The following is a 22,931-nucleotide window of genomic DNA, read 5'->3' on the forward strand; positions in this document are numbered from 1 at the left end:
CAGCAAAGCTCCTCCTGTTGGAACCCATGCAGCACACTTTTCTTACTGAGTATATCATGTACAAGTATCATTAATGTGTTTTGTTTAACAGATTTTTTGTGCTTATATTTCTGGTGTGGTTTTCATTTAAGACCTTTTGTACTTTCAACTCCACACCTTTTTTTTTACCAGATTTTGATCTGTTTGGCTTCCACTTCTTTTCTTTGGTGCGAATAAATAAAACCTAAAAACACATTTGTCAGTCACTGGCATGTAGCTAGCTCAAGCCTGTCTACCTCCGAGCCCAGACATACAATACCAGTCAAAGGTTTGGACACACGTACTCATTCTAAGGTTTTTCTTTATTTGTACTGTTTTCTACATTGTAGAATAATAGTGAAGACATCAGAACTATGAAATAACACACCAAAAAAGTGTTTTTATATTTGAGATTCTTCAAAGTAGCCACCCTTTGCCATGATGACAGCTTTGCACACTCTTGGCATTCTCTCAACCAGCTTCATGAGGTAATCACCTGGAATACATTTAAATTAACAGGTGTGCCTTGTTAGTTAATTTGTGGAATTTCTTTCCTTCATAATACGTTTGAGCCAATCAGACAAAGGTAGGGGTGGTATACAGAAGATAGCCCTATTTGGTAAAAAACCAAGTCCATATTATGGCAAGAACAGTTCAAATAAGCAAAGAGAAACAACAGTCCATCACTACTTTAAGACAAGAACTTTGAAAGTTTCTTAAACTGCAGTTGCAAAAACCATCAAACGCTATGATGAAACTGGCTCTTATGAGTACCGCCACAGGAAAGGAAGACCCAGAGTTATCTCTGCTGCAGAGGATAAGTTCATTAGAGTTAACTGTACCTCAGATTGCAGCCCAAATAAGTGCTTCACTGAGTTCAAGTAACTTTGAACATCCCACGGAGCACCATTAAATCCATTATTAAAAAATGGAAAGAATAGGGCACCACAACAAACCTGCCAAGAGAGGGCCGCCACCAAAACTCATGGACCAGGCAAGGAGGGCATTAATCAGAGAGGCAGCAAAGAGACCAAGGATAACCCTGAAGGAGCTGCAAAGCTCCACAGCGGAGATTGGAGTATCTGTCCATAGGACCACTTTAAGCCCTACACTCCACAGAGCTGGGCTTTACGGAAGAGTGGCCAGAAAACAATAAGCAAACATGTTTGGTGTTCGCCAAAAGGCATGTGGGAGACTCCCCAAACATATGGAAGAAAGTACTCTAGTCAGATGAGACTAAAATTGAGCTTTTTGGCCATCAAGGAAAATGCTATGTCTGGCGAAAACCCAACACCTCTCATCACCCCAAGAGCACCATCCCCACAGTGAAGCATGGTGGTGGCAGCATCATGCTGTGGGGATGTTTTTCATTGGCAGGGACTGGGAAACTGGCCAGAATTGAAGGAATGATGGATGACGCTAAATACAGGGAAATTCTTGAGGGAAACCTGTTTTAGTCTTCCAGAGATTTGAGACAGGGATGGAGGTTCACCTTCCAGCAGGACAATGACCCGAAGCATACTGCTAAAGCAACACTTGAGTGATTTAATGGGAAACATTTAAATGTCTTGGAATGGCCTAGTCAAAGCCCAGACCTCAATCCAATTGAGAATCTGTGGTATGACTTAACGATTGCTGTACACCAGTAGAACCCATCCAACTTGAAGGAGCTGAAGCAGTTTTGCCTTGAAGAATGGGCAAAAATCCCAGTGGCTAGATGTGCCAAGCTCATAGAGACATACCCCAAGAGACTTGCAGCTGTAATTGCTGCAAAAGGTGGCTCTACAAAGTATTGACTATGGAGGGGTAAATAGTTATGCACGCTCAAGTTCTGTTTTTTTGTCTTATTTGTTGTTTGTTTCAGAATAAAAATATTTTTAATCTTCAAATTGGTAGGCATTTTGTGTAAATGAAATTATACAAACCCCCCAAAATCCATTTTAATTCCAGGTTGTAAGGCAACAAAATAGGAAAAATGCCAAGGGGGTGAATACATTCACAAGCCAAGATTTTTGGTTCCAACCGCCATCTCTTTGTGAGATGCAGAGTAGGTGAACGGATTATCTCCCTATGTGTGGTTCCCACCGTGAAGCATGGAGGAGGTGGTGTGATGGTGCTTTGCTGGTGACACTGTCAGTGATTTATTTAGAATTCCAGGCACACTTAACCAGCATGGCTACCACAGCATTCTGCAGTGATATGCAATCCCATCTTGTTTGTGTTTAGTGGGACTATTTGTTTTTCAACAGGACAATGACCCAACTCCAAGCTTTGTAAGGGCTATTTTACCAAGAAGGAGAGTGATGGAGTGCTGCATCAGATGACCTGGCCACAAGAACCTGACCTCAACCCAACTGAGATGGTTTGGGATGAGTTGGACCACAGAGTGAAGGAAAAGTAGCCAACAAGTGCTCAGCATATTGCGAACTCCTTTAAGACTGTTGGAAAAGCATTCCAGGTGAAGCTGGTTGAGAGAATGCCAAGAGTGTGCAAAGCTGTCATCAAGGCAACGGGTGGCTACTTTGAAGAATCTAAAATATATTTTGAATGTAACACTGTTTTGGTTAGTACAAGATTCCTTATGTGTTATTACATAGTTTTGATGACTACAATGTATAAAATAGTACAAATTTAAGAAAAACCCTTGAATGAGTAGGTGTGTCCAAACTTTTGACTGGTACTGTAAATTAGATAGATACTGACCTAGACCATGTGGCAGGCAAAACATTTTCCATAGCATGTTAGTATTGAAATAGTAAATTACTTCTCATAATGCAGACTGGAGTAATGATAATTCTGGCAGCAATCAGCGCTAACCTTTAGGCCCAGTCCCGATGGAATGAATTGATGGCAATCCCCCGCTGATTGGGTATTGATGAATGTTGCAGCAGTAATGCCTCTGCACAAATTGCCAACAGATTGAGACTTGGCTTGTCTCTTGTTTAAGTGGTGATATTACATTAGGAAAGAAACAGTGAGTTGGGTATCTAGGATAAACTGTAAATTGAGTGACAATAATTCTGCTAATGCTAACTGTTGGCAGATAAGCCTGACCACAGCCAATCTTACCATATGATGGTGTACCAGTGATTGTAGATTATATCATCAGATGTGTAGGCTTACAAAGTGCATGCTGAAATGGAGGCTAACATGGCACTTTTAAGAATAGGATTTTTTTTTAAGTGGGTTTTCTCCCTCCAAATCAGCCCTCTTCAACTAAGCTGTTACTATCATTTGTGTCAGAGCTGATTGGGCTACTTTTCCTTGAAACCAAACTTCCCCTTGATATTCCATCCCGTCACCTCCTATCTGCTTGTCTTCATGACAGATGAGATCCAGGTTCCATTGATTGGTTCAGTTATGTGACTGGCCGTCAGAATGAAACTGAAATATCTGGCATATAGCCAGACAGCCTCCGCACCAATACAGCTATCATAAAGCTGGCTGGACTTGTTTGCCAAGCTCTAAGCCCAACTCATTATCATTAATTCACAGTTCTGACTTTACAGGATCAAATGTGTCAAAAGAGTTATGGGCACTATGTTAATGTGAGGATCAGTTTGCAGTAGCCTATACAGTATGTAGGCTATATGAATCTGATATTGCCATTTGCTTGTTCCTTAGTTGAATTTCCATGTCAATCTTGGTCCTGGGGTACCTGGGGATCTGCAACATTTCTGAAGTCGCACTGTTTTCGCACTGTTGTGTCACACTGTTGTCTCATGGTGTCACACATTCCTCTGAGAGGCTTTTAACCAGCCTCTGGACAAAACCAAACCAGTATAACAAATTATTAATTCTAAACCAACACAACTTGAATGGAAATATCAGGGCCATGGAAAAATGGTACCATTTTCACTGTAAGTATCTTGTCTGGGCCATCAGCCAACATGAATACAGTCTGTCCTTCACTTTGGAAATGGAAAAGGAGTGAGCGTGTCCAGCGAAAGACCATACATCCCAGAGTGCTTAGCCTTGATGTGCTGAGTATGTGCAGAGACTCATCCGGCTGACAGGACACACTGTCCTGGCCTGACTCAATGGCTCAGGGGACCTACACACTGTCATTTAAAGAGGAGGCACCGTACCGTAGTGAACAACACTGTGTGATGGGCATAGCGGTAGAAAGACAGTGATTAAGAAGACAGGAGCCAGGAAACTGAGGAACCAGACACTGTTTGGACTAGGTGGTGCGTTTGCCAGCACTTTGTTGCAGGTGTCAGAAATATGCACACCGAAGACACAGTGCAACATCAGGTGATGAGAGATCTTATATTATATATATATATATATATATATATATATATATATATATATATATTAGTAGTCTGGGGAATAGTTCAATGACACAAATGTTGTAAATCGTTGTGCTTGTAAATAAGTATGTTATATAATTATTAATTATTGAAAATTGTTTCAATAATTTATTTTAGGTTTGTTCCAGTGGCTGCAGCAGTTATATGGAACTTAACTGAAACAATTTAAAAGTCCTTGAACTCCATTCTAGGGGCAATCCTAATCTATCAATTCAATATCATGAATACAGATTGTTTGCTTAAGTTTGATCAATTTCACTGTGAATTAGTGTACCAATAAATTGATCCCACTTGAATGCTTGATAAATGAGGCTGATTTAAATTGGGTCGATTACTGCCTATATTGTTGATGTACAGTCAACCTTAGCAAAACTGTTACAGACTTCAGCATATACCATGCTTCGGTGTATTAGGAAGTTGTGTTGATCTTTCAAATGATGCCCCTAGGGTATGATCTCTTGTGTGTTGCTTTGAAACAACATGTATGTACTGTATGTTGGTGCTTTACTGTCACGACTTCCGCCGAAGTCGGTCCCTCTCCTTGTTCGAGCGGCGTTCGGCGGTCGACGTCACCGTCTTTCTAGCCATCGCCGCTCCATTTTTCATTTATCCATTTGTTTTGTCTTGTTCCCTGCACACCTGGTTTTCATTCCCCAATCACACTACATGTATTTATTCCTCTGTTCCCCCTCATGTCTTCGTGTCAATTTTGACACGCTAGACTGGTGTTTGTTTATTCCGTGTTTTGTCACGAAGTATGTTTATTTGTTTGAACATAATTATTGTGACTGTTTGCGCGTTTTGCACTTTTGCCATTTAGCTGGAGGTTTTGACACAGTGGCGTCCGTCTGTTGGTTTCTCCTGCCTCAATAAAGTGTGCGCCTGTTCACAACTCTCTGCTCTCCTGCACCTGACTCCGCTCCCAGTACGCACACCATTGACAATTACATAACATGTATACAAGAACATATATGAAGATTTTCCTGTGGGCTCACCCAACGGAGGGCCCTCCCTTTGTTCTTGGTACAACATAATTTCATATCCACTGGATAATTTAATTACTCTTCTTAATGTAATAACTTTTAAGTAGTATATCAAATAAAGCCATATACTGCAATATCCATTGTTTGATAGATATACAGTACACCTCACTATTTCTTACTGTAGCTATCCCACTACCTTAGGTGAAGTAAAACTACTCGAATTCCTTTTCCTTTAACTTATTCCACTTCTCTTTGTTTTAGTTACACCTTTGGAGAGGTGCAAGATCTGAAGATGTCACTGTTAATGTTGGATAGAGAAGCCATTTGTACTTGTTAAAGGGAAAAGTTTGAAAAATGTGATATCTTTTAAACATTATTCAGGAAGCGGATTTAGCACCAACCTTCAGAGACATAAAGAAACTCAGAGGTATTTATTTGTAATTCAAGAAAGAGCATCTATAAGATTGCACATACAGTGCCATCAATCAGATATCTTTCTTTAAAAAAAATCGGGAACGCATGTGACATTGTAGGAAAGATGCATCTTTAAAATACTTGTCAACCTAAATTCCATCGCTATCGGAAAACCGGGCCCTGTTCTTTAACAAGTACCAAGCTGTTAGATGTCAAGAAGTGCTGTAGGCCTCGACTTTCCATAATAAATTAGGAGGGAAGATCCTCTCACAAGAGTACAGATGGGAAATTGAGTGTGGTATATAGTTATACTCTGCTTCTTGCTTGTCTGTACAACATTCCAAGTTTGATAAGAAATCCTCCTCTTCGATTAGATGTTCCTCAGAAAAAGATCAATCATTGTCTTTTTTTAATGGGAAAGTAAGGTGTGTTTACAAAGAAGTCACAATTGGAAAAACCTGACTTTAGCTAAAGCCCAGAGTAATATTTCCAATCTAAGTCAGTGTTGGCAGTTGTCATTGCTTTTCCTGTTTTACCTTCTTGAACACTTATGTGTAACACAAGTGTATAACTACTTTTTCTTACACAGTTTAATATTTACATAATGTAATTTCCCCTGCCCTTTCCGTTACAAGTTGTATCCCTGGATGTGCGTGTGTTTGGTTTCTAGGTATTCTGAAGATGAGGCTGGTACAGGGAATGTGGTAGACCAACCTTGTGGGTGGGTAGAGGTTAAAACTGAGTGCTTAGAGATCTCTGGGACTTGATGAAGGAATGTTGTAGGTTACTGAACCCGCACAGAAGAGGTGTGCAGCCATCTGTTAATCACTGCTGAGAGCCAAGTATGGATTAAAACATGTATTTCTGATTTTTAGTTAATGCAATTATCTTGTTATAAATATGACCGACCCAAGGGAAGCACATTTAGATTGTAACTTCTATGAAACCAACCATAAATCCCTGATTGTCAGGCCCTGTCATTTTAGATCAGTACAACTCAACACTTGAAGTATATGCTGAAAGAAAGACAAATCTGGTTTGTTGGGGGCATAAGCTGTATAGCTGTATACATGCTAAAGTGTTTAAGGGACAGCGTTTTCCAACTATTGTACTGTATGTAGGCTGAAGTCAATGGCTGAAGTCAACAGGCAAACGCTCCAGCTGTTCATCTATTCTGTAATAAAATTTTCAGCGAGTACAAATGGAATGGAAAATGACTTATAGATACTTGGCTTGCCTCGAAACAATCTCTGGTAACAGCAGTGGCTTACAGATACTTGGCTTGCCTCGAAAAAATCTCTGGTCACAGCAGTGGCTTACAGATACTTGGCTTGCCTCGAAACAATCTCTGGTCACAGCAGTGGCTTACATAGATACTGGGCTTGCCCTCGAAACAATCTCTGGTCACAGCAGTGCCTGACAGATACTTGACTTGCCTTGAAAACAAGACTGGATGTTCAAATGTTCATGAAACAATGCGACCACGCCATGGGGCTTCATTCTCTACAGAGGTTCTCCAATGTTTAGAGTCCACTTTAGTCAAATTATTCCAGGATATAAAAACATAACACTATATGAGGTCTGAGTGTTTTCCCTCTACCTGTGCTTTGGCATACCCCTTTCCTTTGAGAAGTATAAGGGCATGGTAGCTCTAAAATAGGAGTAGTCTGTAGCTCTAAAATAGGAGTAATCATCATCGACTTAATTGGGCCCCTGACATTTGCCTGCCTTTTGCTTACATTACCCTTTTCAATATTACAGTAATCTAATTAGTTAAAATGCTCTAAATAACTGATACCACAGAACCATGACTACCATTGGTAAAATAGTTTTAATTCACCTACATAACATTCTGAAAGCGAGTTGACTGTAATGGCAGTGAATACTCACAAGTTGGGAAAATAACTATTACGGGCCAACTTTCCACTGCATCCTTCACCTCTAACATTTTCGCCTAATGTTTTAATCCTTGATGAAGAAACACCCTCTATTCAGCACGCATCTACAGTATGCCTCAGATCCCTGAATGTGAATGCACATCCAGGTTGACCTTCCCTTCAATTGGGTGTGTGACTGATGGCACCCTGCCAGCTGACATGTACCAGTCAGCCTTTTCACAGGGACTATAACTTTGAAGCTTTTAAAGCAGCAGCCACTTTGAGCAGGCTTGGGGCTTCACGCAAAGTCAGTCCAGCCTCTTGGTAGTGAGGGTAGGACCCAATGAGGCGTCTAATGTCTTTGTCGAAGATGTGGTCTGTTGCCTCAATCAAATATATTTTATAAAGCCCTTTTTACATCAGCAGTTGTCAAAAAGTGTTTTACAGATACCCAGCCTAAAACCCCAAAGAGCAAGCAATGCAGAGGCAGAAGCACAGTGGCTAGAAGAAACTATCCTAGAAGGCATGATCCAAGTAGAAATGTATTGTGTTCCGGTTCCTATAGCCAATTGGATACTTGTTTCATTAGGAGTAGCCTTTTGTGTTCAGAGATTGGAGTCCCTATATAATCCTCTATACTTATATTCATATTACTGGACATTGCTATGTGATACTTGGTAGTCATAAGGTGCTGTTTGTACTCGGTGTTCTTGTTGGTGGTGATTGTTGTTTCTTGCTCAGTCTTACCAAAGTGGGTCTTATTGTTTAACAGGATGTTCACCGAGGAGGGCATGGCTGTTTTTCAGCAAGGGAGAAAGATTTTGGTAATTGAGGGTCTATTGACTCTGGCCCCCATCCAGAGACAGATATCTGGCTCAAGAGACACTAATGAGTCTCAAGTGCACATACAATATGACCCCTCCCAGCAACACAAACATAATTCACATATATGTCCTACTGTGCCCACGGGGGTCCTAAATGATCATGTGAGAGAAATGTATATGTACCTACAACTATAACATTTTTTGTTGTTGTATGACATCAAGTTATTTTCGGTACTGAACTTGGTGATGCTACCCATTTAATGGCCCTCGTGTTCAAGGGTAATTATGCTTGGTTTCCTTTACAGCAGTTAGAGATTGGGACACATTTGATATTGTTCTATTTACAGGCTTGATGTTTTGGAGTAATTAGGTCATGGTTGTAAATCAATGGCACATTAAACAATGTTTCAGTTGGAGTTATGATTTACCACTGTACGAAGCGCATTGGGTATACTTTTAATCGATACGGATAACATGAGAATATACTGTACATCAATGGATATTATGTGATGTTATGATTCACTTTTTCTACCCTCCAAGGACACCCAAGTGTGTAAAAACAGGACAAACATAATCCTAGCAATAAAATATACTATAAACTGACCAGGTCACTGGGGAAACTATAGCCTGGGGTTTTTGGAATATAAAGTGTCACTAGATGATAGAGTATATGGCTATGCAATACTTTGTCATTATAAGTGAACGCCCCTCGGCAATAGCCTATATCAGGGCTCTCCAACCCTGTTCTTGGAGAGCTACCATGCTGTAGGTTTTTGCTCCAACCCTAATCTAGCTCATGTTATTCTAATAAATAGCTGGGTTATAAGCTGAATCAGGTTAGTTACAACTAGGGTTGGAGTGAAAACTTACAGGAGGGTAGCTCTCTGAGAACAGGGTTGGAGAGTTTTGGCCTACAGTGTATATATAAGCAAACACACACAGAACAGGCTCCGGAGGACATGGCTGTCGTTTTTCGGGCTCCTAACCAATTGTGCTATTGTGTGTGTTTTTTCGTGTAACTTATTTTGTACATAATGTTTCTGCCACCGGCTCTCAGGACCTAAAATAGCTTCTGAATATCAGAACAGCTATTACTCACCTCATACTGGGCAAAGATTTTTTCTTTAACAAGTCGGACGCGAAGGATTTACTTCAGACACCGGACAAGGCCAAAATCCCCATCATTAGTATGAAGAAGAGACGGAGATGTAGGGGACGTAGGTCGGGATGCCTTATAAGAATCCAACGGCGAATGGGTAATCCGCCTGTACCATCCGTACTATTAGCCAACATGCAATCATTGGATAATAAACTGGATGAGCTCCGATCAAGACTATCCTACCAACGGAATATTAAAAACTGTAATATCTTATATTTCACCGAGACGTGGCTAAACGACGACATGGATAACATACAGCTGGCTGGGTTTTCTGTGCATTGGCAAGATAGAACAGCTGCCTCCGATAAGACAAGGGTTGGTGGTCTGTGTCTATTTGTCAATAACAGCTGGTGCACGAAATCTAATATTAAGGAAGTCTCAAGGTTTTGCTCGCCTGAGGTAGAGTATCTCATGATAAGCTGTAGACCACACTATTTACCAAGAGAGCTTTCTTCAATATTTTTCGTAAGCTGTCCATATACCACAACAAACCAATGCTGGCACTAAGACCCAACTCAACGAGCTGTATAAAACCATAAGCAAACAAGAAAATACTCATCCAGAGGCGGCGCTCCTAGTGGCCGGGGACTTTAATGCACGGAAACTTAAATCCATTTTACCTCATTTCTACCAGCATGTTACATGTGCAACCAGAGGGAAAAAAACTCTAAACCACCTTTACTCTACACACAGAGACGCGTACAAAGCTCTCCCTCCCCCTCCATTTGGCAAATCTGACTATAACTATATCCTCCTGATTCCTGCTTACAAGCAAAAACTAAAGCAGGATGTACCAGTAACTCGCCAAATACGGAAGCGGTCAGATGACACAGATGCTAAGCTACAGGACTGTTTTGCTGGAATATGTTTCGGGATTCTTCCGATGACATTGAGGAGTACACCACATCAAATCAAATAAAGTAAAATGTTATTGGTCACATACACGTGTTTAGCAGACTCTATTGCGGGTGTTGCGAAATGATTGTGTTTCTAGCTCCAACAGTGCAGTAATATCTAACAAGTAATATCTAATAATTTCTCAACAATACACACAAATCTAAAGTATAGGAATGGAATTAACAATATATAACAATCGGTCACTGGCTTCATCAATAAGTGCATTGATAGCGTCATCCCCACAGTGACCATACGTACATACCCCAACCAGAAGCCATGGATTACAGGCAACATCCGCACTGAGCTAAAGGGTAGAGCTGCCACTTTCAAGGAGCGGGGCTTTAACCCGGATGCTTATAAGAAATCCCGTTATGCCCTCCAACGAATTGAATCCTACCACACCGGCTCCGACACTTGTCGGATGTGTCAGGGCTATTACCGACTACAAAGAGAAGCACAGCCGCAAGCTGCCCAGTGACAAGCCTACCAGACGAGCAAAATGACTTCTATGCGTGCTTCGAGGCAAGCAACACTGAAGCATACATGAGGGCACCAGCTGTTCCGGACGGCTGTGTGATCACTCTCTCCGTAGCCGATGTGAATAAGACCTTTAAACAGGTCAACATTCTCAAGGCCGCAGGGCCAGACGGATTACCAGGACGTGTACCCAAAGCATGCGCTGACCAACTGTCAAGTGTCTTCACTGACATTTTCAACCTGTACCTGACCGAGTCTGTAATACCAACATGTTTCAAGCAGACCACCATAGTCCCTGTGCCCAAAAACACCAAGGTAATCTGCCTAAATGACTACTGGCACAATAGTGCCCTTAAAGCTAATCACTAAGCTAAGGACCCTGGGACTAAAAACCTCCCTCTGCAACTGGATCCTGGACTTCCTGACGGGTCACCCCCAGGTGGTAAGGGTAGGTTAAAACACATCTACCACACTGATCCTCAACACGGGGGCCCCTCAGGGGTGTGTGCTCAGTCCCCTCCTGTGCGCCCTGTTCACCCATGACTGCATGGCCAAGCACGACTCCAACACCATCATTACGTTTTCCAATGACACAACAGTGGTAGGCCTGATCACCGACAACGATGAGACAGTCTAGGGTGGAGGTCAGAGACCTGGCAGTGTGGTGGCAGGATAACAAGCTCTCCCTCAACGTGATCAAGACAAAGGAGATGATCGTGGATTACAGGAAAAGGAGTGCCGAGCACACCCCCATTCTCATCGATGGGGCTGTAGTGGAGCAGGTTGAGAGCTTCAAATTCCTAGGTGTCCACATCACCAACAAACTATCATGGTCCAAACACCCAAAGACAGCCGTGAAGAGGGCACGACAACACCTATTCTCCCTCAGGAGACTGAAGAGATTTGACATGGGTCCTCAGATCCTCAAAAAAGTTCTACAGCTGCACCATCGAGAGCATCCTGACTGGTTGCATCACCGCCTGGTATGGCAACTACTCGGCCACCAACCGCAAGGCGCTACCGAGGGAAATGTGTACAGCCCAGTACATCACTGGGGCTAAGCTTCCTGACATCCAGGACCTCTATACCAGGCGGTGTCAGAGGAAGGCCCTAAACATTCCCAAAGACTCCAGCCACCCTAGTCATAGACTGTTCTCTCTGATACCGCACAGCAAGTGGTACCGGAGTTGCAAGTCTAGGTCCAAAAGGCATCTTAACTGCTTCTACCCCCTAGCCATAAGACTTCTGAGCATCTAATAAAATGGCTACCCCAACCCCTCCCACCATTGTTACACTGTTGCTACTCTGTTTAATATCTATGCAGTCACTTTACCTCTACCTACATGTACATATTACTTCAATTACCTTGACTAACTGGTACCCCCTGTATATATCCTCATTACTGTTATTTTACTGTTGCTCTTTCATTTGTTATTTTTACATTTTCTTCTTATTCTTTATAGTTTATTTTAGTAAATACTTCTTAAAACCACATTGATGATTAAGGGCTTTTAAGATAGCATTTCACTAAGGTCTACACCTGTTTTGGGCTCCCGAATGGCGCAGCAGTCTAAGGCACTGCATCTCAGTGCTACATTTACATTTACATTTTAGTCATTTAGCAGACGCTCTTATCCAGAGCGACTTACAGTAGTGAATGCATACATTTCATCATTTTTTTTTCTCCGTACTGGTCCCCCGTGGGAATCGAACCCACCACCCTGGCGTTGCAAACACCATGCTCTACCAACTGAGCCACACGAGACGTCTCTACAGACCCTGGTTCGATTCCAGGCTGTATCACATCCAGCTATGATTGGGAGTCCCATAGGGCGGCGCACAATTAGCCAAGCGTCGTCCGGGTTAGGGTTTGGCCGGGGTAGGCCGTCATTTAATTGAATTGCCTAGTTAAATAAAGGTTAAATAAAATAAAATAAAAACCTGTTGTATTCGGCGCATGTGACAAATAAAATGTGATTTGATTTGATTAACACCCTTTAGTGGGTCGGTAGATAACGGTCTCTGTAATGTTTATGTAATAACTTGGTAATTAACTATTAAATGAATTACAGCAACCATATTTGTTTGCTGCTTTCTGTTGATTGTTATGTTTGAGTGGATCAGTCGCTAAATGCATGGTCTGTCACCATAAGTGTGTTTTCAAGTTTTCTTTAAGCCCCATGGCATTGAAGCATATGATTAACTTGATAGATCAGTAAAGGACATTTGAAATTCTGAGCAACCACATGTAAGTAGCCTAAGCAGCGATTATAATTCTTGTATAAATTATATTAATTATAAATCCACAGTACATTTCCCAGTTCAAAGTCGGCATATCTTTCTATGGGCACATGTTGTTCATCAGATGGTGCCCTTTGAGGATCAGAGTGAATATACCTTAGCACTCTCGCATCATCAGTGGCACATTATTGATGACGTCAGACTCTGTCAGCCATATACAGTCAACAGAGCAAATGTACTGAGAGCACTGTTAGATCATTCCCAGTTTCACAGAGTAGCTGAAACATGTTAGGGGTAACATTGACACTGAACATGCCATCTAAGTATAATTAGTAACAAGGGTGCACCATTAGCATACATAATGTTGTTCACACAGTTTCCACTGGCATATTTACTTTAATAAAATTGCATTTGACTACATTAGACCTCAAGACATAGTTATTGATATACCCACAATTATTTTATTAGATGATCTGTCTGTGAGAGACTAATAAATACAGTGTTGTGATGATATACTGCATACAATGCAGATTTTCTGCCATTACAATATCACGTTCTCAGGCTTAGCCAAGGTCCAAGTGTCCCATGTGATTTGGACAAGCCCCGAGCAGTACTTTCTCATAAATGATTGATTTAGGGCAAAATCAAACTGTTTTCAATAGATCACTCTACCACCAGCCCTGCCCTCCCTGTAACTACTTTGTTCTCCCTTTTCCCATCATTATCCTTCCAACCAAGGGTCACCTTTCACCATATGGATCCATTTGGATGCAGCCTAAATATGTCAAGTTAGTGGCTATAAATACCAGGTTGGAATTAAAAGGCCTCTTCAGTGGGTTCCCTGTTGGCTTCTCTTCTCCATTTGGTAGAGCCTGAACATGTGGCCATGCACAGTATATACATGTTCGTGTAAAATTCCCCTGGTAACACGCTGCTATCATTTATGATTTGCTGTGTGGCGCAAAGATCAGGCTATGTGAGTGCAAGGTTGGGGCACTTCGACCATCTCTAGGCGAAATAAAAAATAACAAACAGTCAATGTGTTTCTTCTCTTTTGCAGTCTCAGCAGAAATGCATCGTAATCTTTGCTTTGGTGTGCTGTTTCGCTGTCCTGGTGGCCTTGATCTTCTCGGCGGTGGATGTCTGGGGAGAGGATGAAGACGGTATAACAGAAGAGAACTGTAACAAGAACTGCAGGTGAGATATCTTCCAGCCATCACAATCTCTCAATTTCGAGATTATATTCATTTGCCTCTCCCTATACACTATAATAACACTGTCAATCAAGTATGTTATTTCAGCTGGCTACATAAATACACTATACATACAAAAGTATGTGGACACCTCTTCAAATTAGTCGATTTGGCTGTTTCAGCCACACCAGTTGCTGACAGGTGTATAAAATCGAGCACACAGCCATGCAATCTCCACAAACAAACATTGGCAGTAGAATGGCATTATTGAAGAGCTCCGTAAATTTCAACTTGGCACCGTCATAGGATGCCACCTTTCCAACAAGTCATTTCGTCAAATTTCTGCCCTGCTAGTCAACTGGAAGTGCTGTAATGGTGAATTGGAAACATCTAGAAGCAACAACGGCTCAGCCGCGAAGTGGTAGCCCACAGAAGCTCACAGAACGGGACCGCCGAGGGCAGAAGCGCGTAGCACGTAAAAATCGCCTGTCCTCGGTTGCAAGACTTACTATCGAGTTCCAAACTGCCTCTGAAAGCAACATCAACACAAGAACTGTTCGTTGGCAGCTTCATGAAATGGGTTTCACACACAAGCCTAAGATCACTATGCGCAATGCCAAGCGTCGACTGGAGTGGTGTAAAGCTTGCCACCATTGGACTCTGGAGCAGTGGAAACGCGTTCTCTGGAGTGATTAATCACACTTCACCATCTGGCAGTCTAACGGACAAATCTGGATTTGGCGGATGCCAGGAGAACGCTTCCTGCCCCAATGCATAGTGCTAACTTTAAAGTTTTGTGGAGGAGGAATAATGGTCTGGGGTTGTTTTTCATGGTTCGGGCTAGGCCACTTAGTTCCAGTGAAGAGAAATCTTTGTTTCAGCAGGACAATGCCCCTGTGCACAAAGTGAGGTCCATACAGAAATGGTTTGTCAAGATCAGTGTGGAAGAACTTGACTGGTCTGCAGAGAGCCCTGACCTCAACTCCATTGAACACCTTCGGGATTAATTGGAACGCCGACTGCGTGCCAGGCCTAATCGCTCAAAATTAGCCCCCGACCTCATTAATATTCTTGTGGCTGAATGGAACAAGTCCCCGCAGCAATGTTCCAACATTTAGTGGAAAGCCTTCCCAGAAGCTTAGAGGCTGTTATAGCAACAAAGGGGGGACCAACTCCAAAGTAATGACCATGATTTTGGAATGAGATGTTCGACGAGCAGGTTTCCACATGCTTTTGGTCATGTAGTGTACACTGTTCCCTTTGAATGCATTCCATTGCTAGCCCATCAACATGATACCGGCAATCAGGCTTGTGTGTATTTCAGCCAGATAAAAGAGTATAGGGAATGAATCCTCCAATTTCATGGTGCATGTAGCCATGTCTTCCTCTGCAGATTCATTTGAGGCAGGCAGGCACATGGTTGATTATTACTCTATTGGACTCTACTCTCTGTTCCATAAGTAAATCATCTGACTGTGTGCACTGGCTCAGGTTGCTTGTTACCAGAATCTCTCTCCCTCTCCAGACATTTATCTGCGCCCTCAAGAGCAATCTGTCCGACATCTCTCTCCTCAATGAGGGTAGAAAATGTAATTCCAACTTCTAAAGTTGAAATTGATTCGTATTACTCTGTGAGGCCCCTGGGACTTGGAGACAAGAGAGAGAGGCATTTGTTCACACATCACCAAAAATCTACATTTATTGTCCTGGCATCATCAAAGGGCCAGGGTGGTACAGTCATTTCTCGCCACTAAGTCAAATAGAAATGCTCCTCCTGCGCTGATGCGTCTTAGCAGTGTGCTTAAATCACTAAACCACAGGGTTTGTTTCTGTTATGCAGATTTCCTTTAATCAGGATGCTCTCTAGAGTGGGATGAATCATGCTTGGTAAGCAAATACGCACTTCTGAAACGAGATGGCATTCTATTGGACTGCATAGATGACAGGGCACATCTGAAAGCATTGTATGAGGAATCATTTATCTTGAGCCATGGATTTGATTGTTTGAGGAATAGGAAAATCCAAAAGTGCTCATTCAGTTAGAGTGGACCTAGCTTAGTCCGCTAAGTCAGTCAGGTGTAGATAAAATCAATGACTTCTATCTCAAAATCCGGCATATGTAATTTTTTATGTCTCATAGGCCAATAGACCTCACAGACCTTTGTGAGGCAGGGATCAAAGGCCATGTTTACATAGGCCATGTAAACAGACTATTTTATCAAATGAAAATCTTGTGTGCAGATCCGAAAGCATAAACTACTGTGCTGAGTCAGACATTTTCACAGCTCAGGCTGCAGTGTCAGAGAGAAGCTCAGAATGATCAACATACTGTAGTGTTGCTTTCGTCCTTATGACTCTTTGCAAGCTGTCAGTATTTGGAGCCACTGTTGATCGTGGCTACATCTCCATGCTGTCAACTTGGGCTAATTTAGGACGTCTTGCAATGCCTGATCCCATTGGCTCCAGTCTTAGCATCAATTGCCTGGGATTGTGAATGGCATGATGTTTAGAATGATTGGGGTTCTCTTAAAGATCAAATGTTGCTATGCCATGGTAGAGCTTAGTGAACGTAATATACTGTAAGCAGTATGGGGGCTGGTAGCATCTCTCTAGATCTCTTTCTCTTGTAACAGTTACTTTTGCATGTGCTGATGTACTTTTCATACTTTTCAGACATATACTGTTTAAGCTCTTTTATTTCTCGATACCAGAAAATATGGCTTGAATGAGTAATGTCAAATTGTCAACCTATACCCAATTGTCAAACTGTGCACACTGCAATACAAGGTGTATCAAACCATTCGTGCCTAACATCAACTAATGCATTATAATGATGACCACTTTAGGTTCATCGAAAGATTTCTTTGATGACAACATTATAGATAGCCACTAAGATGTGATCCTATTGTGCATTCCTCTATATGTCTAATTGCCGGTATTGAATGTCTGTTGACGAGGTACATATTGATCCAAAGCTGTGTAGTGGCAGGCTTGAAACCAAATACTGTAGTTTCCGGATGGTGATGGATCTAGAAAATCCTTACACTGGTATTATTTTACTGGAAGACCTTTGATGAGAATATATCTATGAAATCCACTGCTCCTGATACTGCAGTTGGATAACTATACTTTTGTAAGACCTTTATTGTGATAACATAATGTGTTTGAATCTTATTTAAAAATGTTATTCTGGCTGTTGGGAGAGGAGCAACAGTTCATGGGCAATGTTCCCTCTAAGCTGCGTGGGCGCATAGCTCCCCGGGACTGCCGCGCAGAAGAAACATCAACCCGCGCAGAGAAGTATAGTTGAACTTTACTCAACTTTCTAGTTTTCCCCTTAAAACCTCTTGGGGCTAGGTGGGACGCTAGCGTGCCACCCGTGGTGCACTCCATCAACAGCAGGTGCATTTCAAGAGCGGCAAATTTGAATCCAAATAAATGTCAAAATTCAAATTTTTCAAAAATACAACTATGTTACACCATTTGAAAGATAAACATCTCCTTAATCTAACCACGTTTTACGATTTCAAAAAGGTTTTACGGCGAAAGCATAAATTTAGAGTATGTTAGGACAGTACATTTACAAGAGTTGTGTGTAATGTTTTGTCAAGTCAAAGACAGGGTCACCAAAACCATAAAACCAGCTAAAATGATGCACTAACCTTTTACAATCTCCATCAGATGACACTCCTAGGACATTATGTTAGACAATGCATGCATTTTTAGTTCTATCAAGTTCATATTTATATCCAAAAACAGCGTTTTACTATGGCATTGATGTTGAGGAAATCGTTTCCCTCCAATAACCGGCAGTCAAGTCAGCGTCACAAATTAAATAATTAAAATTAGAAAACATTGGTAAAATATTATATTGTCATTTAAAGAATTATAGATTTACATCTTTTGAACGCAATCAACTTGCCAGATTTAAAAATAACCTTACTGGGAAATCACACTTTGCAATAATCTGAGCACTGTGCCCAGAAAAATACGCGTTGCGATACAGACTAGACGTCATGTTGGGGAGATCTAAAATCGAAAATACTATGTAAATAATCCATTACCTTTGATTCTCTTCATCAGATGTCACTTCCAGGTATCACAGGTCCATAACGAATGTAGTTTTGTTCAAAAAAGCTCATCATTTATGTCCAAAAATCTCCGTCTCGTTAGCACATGATGTAAGCCAGCCGGACTTCTCGTCATGAACGAGGGGAAAAAATATATTTCCGTTCGTTCAAACATGTCAAACGTTGTATAGCATAAATCATTAGGGCCTTTTTAACCAGAACATGAATAATATTCAAGGTGGACGAATGCATAGTCTTTTATAACGTATTGGAACGAGGGTACCCAACATGAAGTAGCGCGCCAGGTGTCTAATGGGACATCACCGTTCCATGGCTCTTGTTCGGTCAGATCTCCCTCCAGAAGACTCAAAACACTTTGTAAAGGCTGGTGACATCTAGTGGAAGCAATAGGAAGTGCCAAAATATTCCTAAACCCCTGTGTTTTTCAATGGGATAGGTTTAAAGTCAATACAACACATCAGGTATCCACTTCCTGTCAGAAAATGTCTCAGGGTTTTGCCTGCCAAATGAGTTCTGTTATACTCACAGACACCATTCAAACAGTTTTGGAAACTTTAGAGTGTTTTCTATCCATATATAATAAGTATATGCATATTCTAGTTACTGGGTAGGATTAGTAACCAGATTAAATCGGGTACATTTTTTTATCCAGACGTGCAAATGCTGCCCCCTAGACCCAACAGGTTAAGTTAACACTATCAACGTTTCCCTATACTGTGGGAATTGTGATCGAATCAACACAATATTAGCCACTTTCTATGCAACATCCTGAAACAAAACAAATTATGCAAGACTCAGTATGCAAAACTAACTATGCGAGAGATTTTCTTGTAGGTAGAGAGCATTGGAGTAGGATTCAATTGCATTGACAAGCAAGACTCAGGCCCATACTCAACACAGACCGGTGCGGCATAACCAATCAGAGCTGCAGTAGACCTACAGTATATGCAAATTGACCCTTGCCATATATGGATCTGTGCCATTAACTTTGAACTGGACTATGTTTGCAGCATGAGTGGCTGCGAGTAGATGCACTAGTTTTGAGATCAAAGCGAGAGCTGCATGTAGCCACATGAGCACATTTGTTCATATTCTTTTCTAGTGGGTGAGTTATTAGCCCAGTTATAGCTCATTTCTAGTCATCAATGGGGGAGTGGTTGCTTCCTACAAGAGCACAAAATGTGTGCATTTCCAGCCATATTTGAAAAGCAAGTCAGGTAAAGAGCTTTTTTTGTCTTAAAGGGGCAGTGTTGTATTTTGAGACGGTCTTGAATAAGCTAAGTAGCCAATAGGCAGAGGGTAACACAATTTGTCTGATTCTCTGTAGTAAAGGTGTGCAGTGGTGTAAAGTAATTAAGTAAAAATACTTTAATGTGCTACTTAAGCAGTTTTGGGGGGTATCTGTACTTTACTATTTATATTTTTGCCAACTTTTACTTCACTACATTCCTAAAGAAAATAAGATACTTTTTACTCCATAAATTTTCCCTGACACCCAAAAGTACTCTTTACATTTTGACAGGAAATGGTCCAATTCACAACTTCCCTGGTCGTCTCTACTGCTTCTGATCTGGAGGACTCACTAAACACAAATGCTTTGTTTGTAAATGATGTCTGAGTGTGCCCCTGGCTATCCGTCCCCAAGAAAATGGTGCCGTCTGCTTTGCTTAATATAAGGAATTAGAACTGGTTTATACTTTTATTTTTACTTTTGATACTTAAGTACGTTTTAGAAATTCCATTTAACTATATTTAAAACCAAATCTTTTTTTACTTTTACTCAAGTAGTATTTTACTGGGTGACTTTCACTTTTACTTGAGTCACGATCTATTAAGGTATCTTTACTTTTACTTAAGTATGACAATTAAGTACCTTTTCCACCACTGATGGTATGGTAATAATAATAAATTATATTTTGTAAAGTGGTTTCTTGTATCAAACAACACATTTAGTCACCTGTCAAGTCCTGCATGTTTTTTTCCAGTCTCATTGAATGTAGATCTACATTGAACACCACACATTGGCTACTACTGTAGGCTGAATGATAGAAAAAGCTATTTCCATGTTAAAATGTTATGAGATGCATTTTCTCCATTGTTTTTGGTGGTAAGCTACTCTGATAGGCCTACATTATGATCAAATAGCCACAGTAGCCTACTCAGCCACTGTTATAACTGTAACTTAAAGTATGTACAGCTTCAGTTTTCACAGTAAATGTGCACCAGAAGTTCCACCGAATTTTCACAAGGTTCAAGTTTGCGCTCAGCAGACCTGAAATGTGTTCAGTGCCCCAAAATATTTGAGTGTAAGGGTTACGGAACTGGTGGCAGTGAAGTCAGATGCAGAAATAGGTAATAGTCGGAGCAGTTTAATTTCAAAACCAACGGCAATTAAAAAAGAACCTACATGGGTACAAAACCCGACGCGCACCAGTAACATAGTGCACAAGCACTTACAAACAAACAATTCCACACAAGGACATGGGGGGAACAGAGGGTTAAATACACAACACTTAATGAGGGAAATGGAAACCAGGTGTGTAGGAAAACAAATGGAAAATGAAAAGTGGATCGACGATGGCTAGAAGACCGGTGACGCCGACCGCAGAACACCGCCCGAACAAGGAGAGAAAACAACTTCGGTGGAAGTCGTGACATTGAGGGAACATTGTTTATGGATAAGAATGCTTCAGTCTTGAGTTTGGAGTGAAAGTAGGAGCCATGCTCTTGGCTCATGTTATAATTTTGTCCCGTATAAGTTGTGTAGTACTCTGACATTAAACATCAAGTCTAACACTGAAGTCGCAGTAGTCTGGCTAACACCTCACTTTGAAAGTCTGGAATGGCTCTGCGATGTTGTCAGCATAATGCATAGATAATTAAGGGGTCTGCGCTGGTTGGCCCTCCTGTGTCTTTCTCACTCAAACACCCACACACACAGCTACAGTACACAGCCCCAGAGTACTGCCCCCTTCCATACAATGGTTGGATTTTCAAATCCAAACAACGAGAGAACTGAACCCCTGAGGATTTTTTTCTATATTTGAGAGAACCAATCAAACCCATCGCACAATTTCTGAGAGAATATTGCATAAACAAACAGCCTCCTATCCAGACCAGTGTGTCACAACTCACAGTTCTCCCTGCCCTGTGAGTCACCTGGGTCACGTCAGTCAGGCTAAAGTCGCAGTGTCCCTTGTTTACATTGTTATCGGCCTTACAAATTAGTGGCAGCTGGTGATTCATTCAAGAAGAATGAGAGCTTACGAACTCCATGCTGGATTGTGGATTTTAATTAATTAGCTAGCTAGCTCAGTGAGTTCTATGGACAATGCTTTATGCACTGTGGAAGGACCACCAGAGGGCAGGCTGGGCTTACGGATAGTAGCCCAACAAGGAATGTGAGACAAGGTAACCAGAGGCAATTAAGCACAGCTGACGGTACTAATGACATATTATCTTTCCCTTATCAGAAAGAGGATGGAACCAGCAGGGAGGGGGAAGACAAACTATCTCTGTAGAATGGTTACCAAGAGAGGGGAGCTATCCAAGAAGATCTATTAAGACGGTGACAAATCTGTGATTGTTGTTATAGTTTAAAGATAATCGTCTTGTGTTCCTGTTTCATCGAAAGAAGAAGATGTATGTTGTTCCTTGGGAGATTCTCATTGATTGTGTTGGAGTGTTGGTATTGTCAGAAATCTCTCAATAGAGAACTGTGTTCAACCAAGAAAACCTACTCCTGACTCGTTTATTCCACCTTTCCACTTTAGAGTGACACCAAATTACTTGGTCCGCTCACAGCACTCAATACTTTTTCAAATTGGTAGTTACAGTCTTGTCCCATCGCTGCAACTCCCTTATGGACTCGGGGGAGGCTAAAGTTGAGAGCCATCCATTCTCCGAAACACGACCCTGCCAAGCCACACTGCTTCTTGACACACTACTCGCTTAATCCTGAAGCCAGCCACACCAATGTATTGTAGGAAACACGTACAACTGGCGACCGTGTCCTCGTGCATGCACCCAGCCCTCCACAGGAGTCGCTAGAGCGCAATGGGACAAGGACATCCCGGCCGGCCAAACCCTCCCCTAACTCGGACAACAACCAATTATGCGCCCCTTCTATACAACGAGAGAACTCAACCACTGAGGGGTTTTTTTTATCATTTGAGAGAACCAATCAAACCCATCGCACAGTTTCTGAGAGAATATTACATATTGAATCGTCTTGAAAGGGAAAGATGCACACCCCTAGTAAGTTAGTGTAGCCAGCTATCTAAACTTGAAGTAATCATGGTCAGCAGTAGTGAAAAGTAACTTAGTACACATGCAAACAGATGCTATCTTTTTTTGGGGGCGGGGGACTAAACCAAGAAAATAAGATATTTCTCTGAAGGCAAGGCCCTATCTGTACAATGAAGGCTGCAGCCCAACTTGA

At 41.6% G+C, this 22,931-nt stretch overlaps 1 protein-coding gene across 2 annotated transcripts in view; it reads left to right on the forward strand.

Annotated features, from left to right (window-relative positions):
* Window positions 1-22,931, forward strand: part of LOC106607954 (inactive phospholipase D5) — a 62,039-nt gene that overhangs the window by 15,279 nt on the left and 23,829 nt on the right. For both annotated transcript variants that reach the window (XM_045721751.1, XM_014205498.2), the window contains exon 2: window positions 14,267-14,403. In XM_045721751.1, coding sequence (XP_045577707.1) covers window positions 14,267-14,403 — 137 coding nt within the window. The remainder of the gene's footprint in view (window positions 1-14,266; window positions 14,404-22,931) is intronic.

This window comes from Salmo salar, chromosome ssa01 (genome assembly GCF_905237065.1).
Source record: "Salmo salar chromosome ssa01, Ssal_v3.1, whole genome shotgun sequence".
In the NCBI taxonomy this organism is placed as follows: Eukaryota; Metazoa; Chordata; class Actinopteri; order Salmoniformes; family Salmonidae; genus Salmo; species Salmo salar.